Source organism: Nicotiana tomentosiformis, chromosome 1 (assembly GCF_000390325.3).
Source record: "Nicotiana tomentosiformis chromosome 1, ASM39032v3, whole genome shotgun sequence".
In the NCBI taxonomy this organism is placed as follows: Eukaryota; Viridiplantae; Streptophyta; class Magnoliopsida; order Solanales; family Solanaceae; genus Nicotiana; species Nicotiana tomentosiformis.
The window spans coordinates 9,930,045-9,941,956 of NC_090812.1; the positions used below are offsets into that span (position 1 = coordinate 9,930,045).

At 37.7% G+C, this 11,912-nt stretch overlaps 1 protein-coding gene across 1 annotated transcript; it reads right to left on the minus strand.

Annotated features, from left to right (window-relative positions):
- Positions 1-493: 493 nt before the first annotated feature.
- Positions 494-11,634, minus strand: LOC104086571 (ethylene-responsive transcription factor 13-like). Its single transcript, XM_070186076.1, has 3 exons — positions 11,134-11,634; positions 10,951-11,089; positions 494-615 (listed from the first exon to the last, which is right to left on the minus strand). Exons 1-3 carry the CDS (start codon positions 11,500-11,502, stop codon positions 494-496), a joined length of 630 nt encoding a protein of 209 aa, XP_070042177.1. The 5' UTR covers positions 11,503-11,634.
- Between the last annotated feature and the right edge of the window lie 278 nt (positions 11,635-11,912).

The following is an 11,912-nucleotide window of genomic DNA, read 5'->3' on the forward strand; positions in this document are numbered from 1 at the left end:
TTCTATCCACATATATTTTGGAATTTGTCCAATGGAAAAGTTATCATGTGCAAATCTTCAAATCTTATATTTTATGCAAGATAGAAACATTATTTAACGGAAAAGATTGTACATATTTTTAGAGTTATTATTAGTAATCTTAAAGAATATATATATGGAAGGGTAATTTTACAAAGAGTGTTCTGCTATAAATATGGTTGTTGATGTTATAGGTAAAAAAACTGTTATAGAGAGGTAAAATATAACTTAAAAATCAGTTTTGAGAAAAACTTGGCTTTTATAGTGAATGAATATTATATATGGATGTTGTTACAGAGAGGTTTGACAAAAAAAACGACATTTATGAAGTGATTTATCTGTCAACTAAGTAATCTCGTTAAATAAAAGGTCACGTAAGAGCAAGTACATTTACAAGTCGTCGTCCAGCAGTTTTTTTTTTTTCCTTTGAGAATATTGCAATTGTCAAACACGAAGAAACCTAAATTCCTCACAATTATACCAACACTTGCAGATTAATCAAGCTATGACGAATAAACTTTGCTTTAGCTATGGAGTTTATCACATCTATCTTCCTTTTCCTTGTCCTATTTTCTGAAGAAGCTGAAGACGATGGCTCTGTGTAATGACCCGACTTGTCATTTTAAGAATTTGTGCCCCGTTCAATGACTTAAGGTCTCGAGCAGCTTCGCAATATGTATTATGACATGCGGGTATGGTCGAGTTTGATTTACTAAAGATTCGGAATTAAATTAAACGAACAATCCTTAATTTGAAGCTTAAATGGAAAGAGTTGACCGGAGAGTTGACTTTTGAGAAAACGACTCCACAATGGAATTTTGATGATGTCAATAGATCCGTATGGTAATTTTGGACTTAGCAGCATGTCGGAAAAATTATTTGGAGGTCTGTAGTGGAATTAAGCTTGAAATGCCGAAAGTTAAATTTTTGGGAAGTTTGACCGGGGGTTGACTTTTTGATATCGAGGTCGGAATCTGATTCTGAAAATTTGAATAGGTCCGTTATGTCATTTATGACTTGTGTGCAAAATTTGAAGTCATTCCGGATTGATTTGATATATTTCGGCACAAGATATAGAATTTGAAAGTTCAAAGTTCATAAATTTTGATTTGAGGTACGATTCGTTGTGTTGATGTTGTTTGATATGATTTGAGGCCTCGAGTAGGTCCGTGTTATATTATGAAATTTGTTGGTATGTTCGGACGGGGTCCCGAGGGCCTCGGGTGAGTTTCGGATGCTTAACGAATCGAAATTGAATTTGGAGGAGGAGCTGAAGCAGCTGGGCTGCTGGTGTGATCGCACTTGCGCGAAAAAGGATCGCAGGTGCGAGCACGCGGATGCGAGAAATGAGTCGCTGAAGCGGAAAATTCATGGGCTGGCCAGGCACTGCGGGTGCGAAACATTTGCCGCGGATGCGAAACATTTACCGCGGATGCGAAAAATTTGCCGCGGGTGCGAAATATTGGCCGCGGATGCGAAAGACGTGGGTGCGAAACCTTTACCGCAGGTGCGAAGTAATCACCGCGGATGCGAAAACCCCTGGGCAATACAAAAACAGAGGGGTTCCGAGCTTTTGCCATTTTTGGGCATTTCAAGCTCGGGTTGGGCGCTTTTTGAGCAAGGTCTTCACGGGAAAACTTGAGGTAAGTCCCTTGTGATCATTTATACTCCATAATATTGAATTATCATCAAGTAATCCGATTAGATTACATATTTTTGAGGTGTAAATGAGGGGTTTGAACTTAGGGATTTGTAAACGAAAAATTTAGATTTAAAGGTCGAGTTGTTATTGAAATTCGATAAAATTGGTATGATTGAACTAGTATCGGAATGGGAGTTCGGATTTCATAAAAGTTTTGCCGTGTTCCGAGGGGCGAGCCCCGCGTTGACTTTTGTTGACTTTTTGGAATAAAATTTTATGTCGACGCATTATTATCCAGAATTATTTCCGATGAATTTTAATGAAGATATACAATTAATTTGGATAGATTTGAGCTGTCCGGAGGTCAATTCAAGCAAGAAGGCTATTTTGGAATATCGGCCTAACTTCAAAAAGGTAAGTGTCTTGCTTAACCTCGAGTGGGGGAATTACTCCTTAGACATTGAGTTTTATGTGCCATTTGTGAAATGTGAAAAGCCGTGTACGCGAGGTGACGAGTACGTACTCGGGATTATACGTGCAAAAATTCATTGAATTAAAGTCTTAGGCATTTTTGTGTAGTAAATTGGGAAATTATGGAAAATTATTAAATCATCTGTTTGCCATGCCTAAATCCTTATTGTTGAATTTGTTTTTATATGATAATTTGATGTGATTATTACTTGAAATATTTATGAAATTTTGTGAGTATTGTTGGTTTAATATTTCTTGGAAATTGATTCCAATATGAATTTTCCTCTGCAAATAATTAATTAAATGAGCTTAAGAAGAGGTGTTTATATAATTATTAAAAATTTGAATTTAATGAAGAATTTGCTTTATGTTGAGTAATTTCTATCTCCATTGATCATTTTTGGGTGTTATATATATATTGTGTGGAGCCTTGGGCTATTTGTTGTGAAATTAATTGATTTTGTCATATCTTTGGAATTTGGTTGTGGCCATTGGGCAAATTGTGATATGAATTGATTTTATTATGTTGCTGTGATAATTTTTCGTGTAAATTATTGTGTTGTGTGAGTTATTATTTTAGGGAGATAAGGGTGGGATTTCACCGTTGATATTATGTGGTTATAAGGGTGGCATTTCACTATTGTGTTTGTTAGAATATTGTCTGGGCGGAGCGATAAGGGTGGCTATTGGTATTGTCTGGGCGGAGCGATAAGGTTGGCTATAGGAGCGATAAGGGTGGCAATAGGAGCGATAAGGGTGGCTATTGTCAGGGATGATATGTGATGATATGGGGTTGTGGTGTTGACAATTTTCATGTGATGTTGTGATTTTCTTGTGTTTATTTTTATACCCTGTGCAACTTGTCTTGTTGTTAGTAAATTAATAATAATCTGATTTATGTTGAAATTGGGAGCTTGTGGCTATTGCCAGGCGGTTTATAAAATGAAATGTGGGCACAAGGTGCCGTGAATTGTGATATGAAATAGGGATATTGGCACGTGAATTGTCCGTACAGTTGTGACATAAAACGTCGGCACGAGGTACTGTGATAAAATAATAATGATATTTGGCACGTGAATTGGCCGTGCAGTTGTGACATGAAATGAGGACTCGAGGTGTCAGGCAGATATGATGATTTAATTATGGGCACGAGGTGCCGTTGAAATATGAAAATGGGCTGAGACCCGTATTTACAAAAAATATAAAAATAGGCCGAGACCCGTATTTTGATGATTTTGAAATGAGGTATCACATGGTGACTTTTTAATTGAAAGAATTATATTCAAAATATTTATTTGGAAGGATTTTTACTTAGAAAGTATTATATAAAAGAATTGTATTTTGAAAGATATTTATTTGAGAAAGTTGTATTTGAAAAGATTTATTGAAAGAATTATATTTGAAAAATAATTATTTGAGAAAACTTATATTTGAAAGAGAGTTATGTGGAAGAACTATGTGAAAGACATTTATTTGAAGGGCTTGATTTGATTGGGTGTAATTGTGTTTATTAATTGTTGAGTGATATTAATGGTATTCTTGTTGTCTGTTGTGCATATCACTGGTTGTTTTATCCTGCCTTTATGATTATTTGTTTCCTATTATTTTGTATATTATATTGCACAGGTTATTAGACTAGTGAGTGTCTTGACTATACCTCGTCTCTACTCTATTGAGGTTAGTCTTGATACTTACTGGGCACCGCTGTGGTGTGCTCACTCTAAACCTCTGCATATTTTTGTGCAGGTATTGAAGATAACGGACTTGAGTAGAGTTAAAGCGGAATTGTAAGGATTGAAGGTTGAGTTGCTTGGTTGTCGCAGTCCCTTGGAGTCTTTTTATTTCATTGTACTGTTAATTTGTAATCAAATAGTATTGTATATTCGGTCCTCGTGATCATTCTATGTCTTCAATTAGAGTTCGTGACTCAGTACTACCAGTCTTGGGAGGTTGTATATTGTAATTATTTCCGCTGTTAGTTTTGATTATTTATTTAATTAAAAAAAATGGCTTTAAAAAAATGCAATGGAAATCGGCTTACCTAGTCTTAGAGACTAGGTGTCATCACGACTCCAGTGGTGGGATTTTGGGTCGTGACAAGTTGGTATCAGAGCTCTAGGTTCATAGGTTCTACGAGTCACGAACGAGTCTAGTAGAGCCTTGCGGATCGGTACGGAGATGTATGTACTTATCTTTGAGAGACTACAGAACTGTTAGGAAATTTTCATTTCTTTCATTCTTGTCGTGCGGAATTTGTTGAATTTGGAATTTGAACCTTTGTATCTCCATTCTCTCACAGATGGTGAGGACACGTGCTACTGGGTTAGCTGAGTAGGTATCCGTACATACTGTTAGGGCTGCAGAAGGCTGGGACCGTGGTAGAGGTCGAGGAAGGGCACGTACTACGACTAGAGCACCTGTCAGAACAACAGTTGAGGAGCCACTAGTAGCTCCAGTTGGGGGACAAGTACCAGAAGCACCTGTTGTTACCCCGGACTTCAGGAAACCTTAGCACAGTTCCTGAGTATGTTTGGTACATTAACTCAGGCGGGATTGATCTCTGTTGCACCAAATATTTCGCAGATTGGGGGAGTAGATCAGACTCCTACCATAATTCCAGAGCAACAGGTTCATGTTGGTCAGGTTTCGGGTGCAATACCGGTACAACCTATTATTTCGGTTCGGCCTGAGGTCAGGCCCGAGGCATCAGAAGAAGAACAAAAAAGACTTAAAAGATTTAAGAGGTATAGTCCACCTACTTTCAGTGGCACAGCTACAGAGGATGCCCAAGAATTTCTAGAAAATTGTCACTGTATTCTCTGCACCATGGGTATTGTGGAGGTGAGTGGAGTTGCCTTTACTACATTTCAACTGTCAGGTGCAGCGTATCGGTGATGGCAAATCTATGAAGAAAGTAGACCATCTGATGCAACACCACCAACTTGGGCTCAATTTTCGGAAATGTTCTTGAAAGAGTTTGTTCCCCAGATTCTCAGAGATGTGTGGCGTACAGAGGTTGAACGGTTACGTCAGGGCACTATGACAGTGTCAGAATATGCTATCAGGTTCAATGAGTTAGCCCGTCATGCACCGATCTTGGTTCATACAATCAGAGAACGGGTCCGCAGATTCATTGAGGGGCTCGATTATGATATTAAAATATGCATGGCTCGATAATTGTAAATTAATACTCTATTTTAACTAGTAGTGGAGATTGCAAGGAAGATTGAGGGTGTTTTAGGCGAGGAAAATGAGTCTAAGGAGGCCAAAAGGTCTCGAAGATCTGGAGGGTTCAGTGGGTTTAACTCTTCAGCTAGAACCCATTATAGCGGAGGCTCGAGCAGTCGGTCAGCTCAGTCCGCACATCAGATTACTCGGGGTGCTCCAATTTATAGTGCACCACCGACACGCGATTCTTACAGTGGTTATTCCAGTTATCTGGCACAGACTCAGTACGAGCAGCCGCGACCTCAGAGGGGTTGTTATGAGTGTGGTGATACTAGGCATATCATGAGAGATTATCCCAGACTTGGGAGGGGTGGATTTCATCATAACACTCCAGCTACAAGCTTTATTCCAGTTGATACTCCACGTGCACAGTTAGCTAGAGGTGAGGACAGGCGGGTAGTGGGCGCCTAAGAGGTGGAGACTCGACCCACTGATATAATCACTATGATTTGGCTAGGGCCAATACACCAGATAGTGTCGTTGCAGGTACGATCCTGATTTTTATTATAAAAAGATATTTTCCTTAATTTGATTTGGTTTTGAATAATGAGGCGAGTCCTCCTATTATGCTCTACTTATTGTGAGCTTCGTAAATTTGTGACCCACTTATATGTTTATCCCTGTTGGGAGATTTAAATATGTGAGTCTGTGTCTGTTATTTTATTTCTGTACACCATTGAGGGCTATAAGTCCAAAAATAATTTTTATTATTCATTACAGTGGGTTTAATGTGTTTCGGAATAATTGATTCTAATTTTTATGAATTATACGCCCTACCGGTATGAGGGTTCATTATATGTTGTGAAAATTGTTTATGAAATGTATTGAAAGGAAGAAATAAAGGAAATTGAAAATTTCAGTTGGCACAATGTGCAACATAATTGTGATTCAGATTTGAGGACGAGATCCTCGTATTTTTACATGATGTGAAATATTTAAACCGGGCTGCAAGCCACGATAGAAGTTATATAAGGACGAGGTCCTTGTGGTGAAATGTTTATGAGTTTCAAATTCTCCCCTGTGAAATTTAATTTGTGCAATAATATTAATAGAAAGTCATACCGGTTAGGCTTATTTGATAATGCTTGTATATTTTCTGTTCATATTCAGCCATTTTCGTGCCGTAAATATTGAGTTTTAGCCTATGAGGTGAGTGTCCATGTGGCGTTAAATGTGACTCATTAATCCGAGTAAGTAATCATGAGGTCTTCATACCTCACATTCTGTTGTCAGTGTTGTGAAAATTCAAAATGAGGTGGTGGTTAATATGAGATTAATTGATGATGCTGGAATTAATTATGAATAACTTTTAAGACCGGAGATATGGTGATGAGCATACATATGATGTGCTTCATGTCCTAATATCATTATGGTAATGCAGTGCTTGTGATACCGAGATTAATGTTATTGATATATACCCTGTAGTATTTTGTTGGGTTGTGGATATGTTGTTAGGAGTTGTTTGGGTGTTACTCTGGCAGGTGGATAGGCCCAATTACAGGGGAGACTCTGCCGAAATTTTCTGGAAAAAAAAATTTGGGAGTTAGAAAAATTTGGGGGATTGAGATGTGCGAAAGAAGAGATAAGTTAGGTTGTGTGTTTGAGGGCGAATGATCCTAAGCTGGGAAGAATGAAATACCTCAGAAAAGTTGATGTGTGCATAGGCATGAGTTGCTATAGCCAGTTGAGACTAATACCGTGCGTCGAAGTGAAAAATCAGGTATTTTGGAAATGAATGGAGAGTTAGAGATTTTTTCTCTAAAGCTTATAAGAATGGAGAAAAGAAATAATCTCAATTGAGATGGTGTTGTCGGACCCGTGTTAAATTGCGGGAATGTAAAATCACTCACTAGTATGTGTGCAAGAATATACTCAGTAATTTAAAGTCCTTAGAAAGATTCTTAGCACGTTCGAGGAAGAACGTTTGTTTAAGAGGTGGAGAATATAACGACCCGACTTGTCGTTTTAAGAATTTACGCCTCGTTCAATGACTTAAGGTCTCGAGCTCGCATTATGTATTATGACCTGCGGGTGTGGTCGAGTTTGATTTACTAAAGATTCGGAATTAAATTAAACGAATAATCTTTAATTTGAAGCTTAAATGGAAATAGTTGACCGGAGAGTTGACTTTTGAGAAAACGACTCCGCAATGAAATTTTGATGATGTCAATAGCTCCGTATGGTGATTTTGGACTTAGCAGCATGTCGAGAAAATTATTTGGATGTCTGTAGTGGAATAAGCTTGAAATGGCGAAAGTTAAATTTTTGGAAAGTTTGACCGGGGGTTGACTTTTTGATATCGAGGTCGGAATCCGATTCTGGAAATTTGAATAGGTATGTTATGTCATTTATGACTTGTGTGCAAAATTTGAAGTCATTCCGGATTGATTTGATATGTTTCGGCACAAGATATAGAATTTGAAAGTTTAAAGTTCATAAATTTTAATTTGAGGTGTGATTCGTCGTTTTGATGTTATTTGATATGATTTGAGGCCTCGAGTAGGTCCGTGTTATGTTATGAAATTTGTTGGTATATTAGGACGGGGTCTCGAGGGCCTCGAGTGAGTTTCGGATGCTTAACGGATCGAATTTGGATTTGGAGGAGGAACTGAAGCAGCTGGGCTGCTGGTGTGATCGCACCTGCGCGAAAAAGGACCGCAGGTGCGAGCTCGAGGATGCGAGAAATGAGTCACGGAAGCAGAAAATTCATGGGCTAGCCAGGCACCGCGGGTGCGAAAAATTTGCCGCGGATGCGAAGGCCGCGGGTGCGAAAAATTGGTCGCGGATGCGAAGGCCGCGGGTGCGAAAAATTTGCTGCGGATGCGAAAGCCGCGGGTGCGAAACCTTTACCGCAGGTGCGAAGAAATCACCGCGGATGGGAAAACCCCTGGGCAATACAAAAAACAGAGGGGTTCCGAGCTTTTGCCATTTTTGGGCATTTCAAGCTCGGGTTGGGCGATATTTGAGCAAGGTCTTCACGGGAAAACTTGAGGTAAGTCCCTTGTGATCATTTCTACTCTATAGTATTGAATTATCATCGAATAATCCGATTAGATTACATATTTTTGAGGTGTAAATCGGGGGTTTGAGCTTAGGGATTTGAAAAAGAAAAATTTAGATTTGGAGGTCGAGTTGTTATTGGAATTCGATAAAATTGGTATGGTTGAACTCGTATCGGAATGGGTATTCGGATTTCATGAAAGTTTTGTCGGGTTCCGAGGGGCGGTCCCCGCATTGACTTTTGTTGACGTTTTGAAATAAAATTTTATGTCGACGCATTATTATCCGGAATTGTTTCCGATGAATTTTAATGAAGTTATACAATTAATTTGGATAGATTTGAGCTGTCCGGAGGTCAATTCAAGCAAGAAAGTTATTTTGGAATATCGGCCTAACTTCAAAAGGGTAAGTGTCTTGCTTAACCTCGGGTGGGGGAATTACCCCTTAGACATTGAGTCTTATGTGCCATTTGTAAAATGTGAAAAGCTGTGTACGCGAGGTGACGAGTACGTACTCGGGATTATACGTGCAAAAATTCATTGAATTAAAGTCCTAGGCATTTTTATGTAGTAAATTTTGAAATTATGAAAAATTATTAAATCATCTGTTTGCCATGCCTAAATCCTTATTGTTGAATTTGTTTTTATATGATAATTTGATGTGATTGTTACTTGAAATATTTATGAAATTTCGTGAGTATTGTTGGTTTAATATTTCTTGGAAATTAATTCCAATATGAATTTTCCTCTACAAATAATTAATTAAATGAGCTTAAGAAGAGGTGTTTATATAATTATTAAAAATTTGAATTTAATGAAGACTTTACTTTATGTTAAGTAATTTCTATCTCCATTGATTGTTTTTGGGTGTTATATATATTATGTGGAGCCTTGGGCTATTTGTTGTGAAATTAATTGATTTTTTCATATCTTTAGAATTTGGTTGTGGCCATTGGGCAAATTGTGATATGAATTGATTTTATTATGTTGCTATGATAATTTTCCGTGTAAGTTGTTGTGTTGTGTGAGTTGTTATTTTGGGGAGATAAGGTTGGCATTTCACCGTTGATATTATGTGGTTATAAGGGTGGCATTTCACTATTGTGTTTGTTAGAATATTGTCTGGGCGGAGATAAGGGTGGCAATAGGAGCGATAAGGGTGGCTATTGGTATTGTCTGGGCGGAGCGATAAGGGTGTCTATAGGAGCGATAAGGGTGACAATAGGAGCGATAAGGGTGGCTATTGTCAGGGATGATATGTGATGATATGGGGTTGTGGTGTTGACAATTTTCATGTGATGTTGTGATTTTCTTGTGTTTATTTTTATATCTTGTGCAACTTGTCTTGTTGTTAGTAAATTAATAATAATTTGATTTATGTTGAAATTGGGAGCCTGTGGCTATTGCCAGGCGGTTTATAAAATAAAATGTGGGCACAAAGTGCCGTGAATTGTGCCGTGAATTGTGATATGAAATGGGGATATTGGCACGTGAATTGTCCGTACAGTTGTGATATAAAACGTCGGCACGAGGTGCTGTGATGAAATAATAATGATATTTGGCACGTGAATTGTCCGTGCAGTTGTGACATGAAATGAGGACACGAGGTGTTAGGCAGATATGATGATTTAATTATGGGCACGAGGTGCCGTTGAAATATGAAAATGGGCTGAGACCTGTATTTACAAAAAATATAAAAATGGGCCGAGACCCGTATTTTGATGATTTTGAAATGAGGTATCACATGGTGACTTTTTAATTGAAAAAATTATATTTAAAATATTTATTTGGAAGGATTTTTACTTAGAAAGTATTATATAAAAGAATTATATTTTGAAAGATATTTATTTGAGGAAGTTGTATTTGAAAAGATTTATTGAAAGAATTATACTTGAAAAATAATTATTTGAGAAAAATTATATTTGAAAGAGAGTTATGTGGAAGAACTATGTGAAAGACATTTATTTGAAGGGCTTGATTTAATTGGGTGTAATTGTGTTTATTAATTGTTGAACGATATTAATGGTATTCTTGTTTTCTGTTGTGCATATCACTGGTTGTTTTATCCTGCCTTTATGATTATTTGTTTCCTATTATTTTGTATATTATATTGCACAGGTTATTAGACTAGTGAGTGTCTTGACTGTACCTCGTCTCTACTCCATTGAGGTTAGTCTTGATACCTACTGGGCACCGCTGTGGTGTGCTCACTCTCCACTTCTGTACATTTTTGTGCAGAGCCAGGTATTGAAGATAACGGACTTGAGCAGAGTTAAAGCGGGATCGTAAGGATTCAAGGTAGAGCTGCTTGGTTGTCGTAGTCCCTTGGAGTCTTTTCATTTCATTGTACTGTTAATTTGTAATCAAATAGTATTGTATATTCGGTCCTCATGATCATTCTATGTCTTCAATTAAAGTTCGTGACTCAGTACTACCAGTCTTAGGAGGTTGTATATTGTAATTATTTCCGCTGTTAGTTTTGATTATTTATTTAATTCAAAAAAAAATGGCTTCAAAAAAATACAATGAAAATCGGCTTACCTAGTCTTAGAGACTAAGTGCCATCACGACTCCTGTGGTGGGATTTTGGGCCGTGACACTCCGGTGAGCGCATACGACACCATGCTGTAACCCTAGCCGGCTTAGTTATGTTCGAGCCAATTAAGTGCGGAAAATTGAGCCGTGCTTTCGAGCCGCGGATCTCAAAAGCGGCTTGGTTATAAGCTAATTTCTAAAGTTCCTAAGTTCCTAGCCACAGTCTCATAAGTTCCTAGCCACATCCTCCGGACTCTCATAAGTTCCTAGCCACAGTCTAGCGCCTCTCCTATTCGGATCTCTTATCTCCGCCGTAAACGTCCCCCATTGCGGCCGCCTCACTCCTATGTAGCGCCTCCAATCTTGCGGCGCATTTTTCTCACGCGCCTCCATAGGCCCCTTTCTTTCCTCCTCGGACTCGGAGTTTTCACAGTTTTCATCACAAAGGGAGGTGTTAAAGCTGTTTTCTTCTAAACTTGAGCTAGGGCTATTAGACAATGCGTCATTTGAAAAATTCTCAAAAAAAATTGGATCATTCAAAAGGTTCTGCTTGATAGATTCAAGGAAATCAAGGTCAGAGAAAGATAAGGTTTCATCAGCTGGATTCATTTTCTTTTCCCTATAATTTTTGGATGACTAGTTTAATTTGTTGCACTTTCACTTACAAAATGAATGGAATGTTTGAAACCCTACTGCTACTTATACATTTTCAGTTTTTTTTTTCTTGATATGTTGGTAGGAACTTCCACGAAGATTACATTTCAAGCACCCGCATATTTTGCTTTTTACATTCATTATTGTAAAATTTCAAGAGAAATAAATAATGTGAACTGATAATCTATTATATGTAATGAATATTATATTTCCTTCTTGAAAAGTGAGTAAACAACTATATTAATATAGTACATCATGTATGACGAGATCACGTTCATTTCCAAAACCTTCGGATTATTTATTTAAAATTACTGGAATATAATCTTTGCACGTATTTAAAGGAAAGGTTTTATTTGATAAACAAG

Excerpts from the sequence above, each read along its gene's own strand:
- LOC104086571 (XM_070186076.1), bottom strand. The coding sequence starts at position 11,502 with ATGAATCCAGCTGATGAAACCTTATCTTTCTCTGACCTTGATTTCCTT. Across the intron at positions 11,090-11,133 it reads ATGAGAGTCCGGAGGATGTG|AAATTAGCTTATAACCAAGC; the intron begins GCTAGGAACTTA and ends TAGGAACTTTAG. Across the intron at positions 616-10,950 it reads GCGCTCACCGGAGTGTCACG|AGCCATCGTCTTCAGCTTCT; the intron begins GCCCAAAATCCC and ends GTCATTACACAG.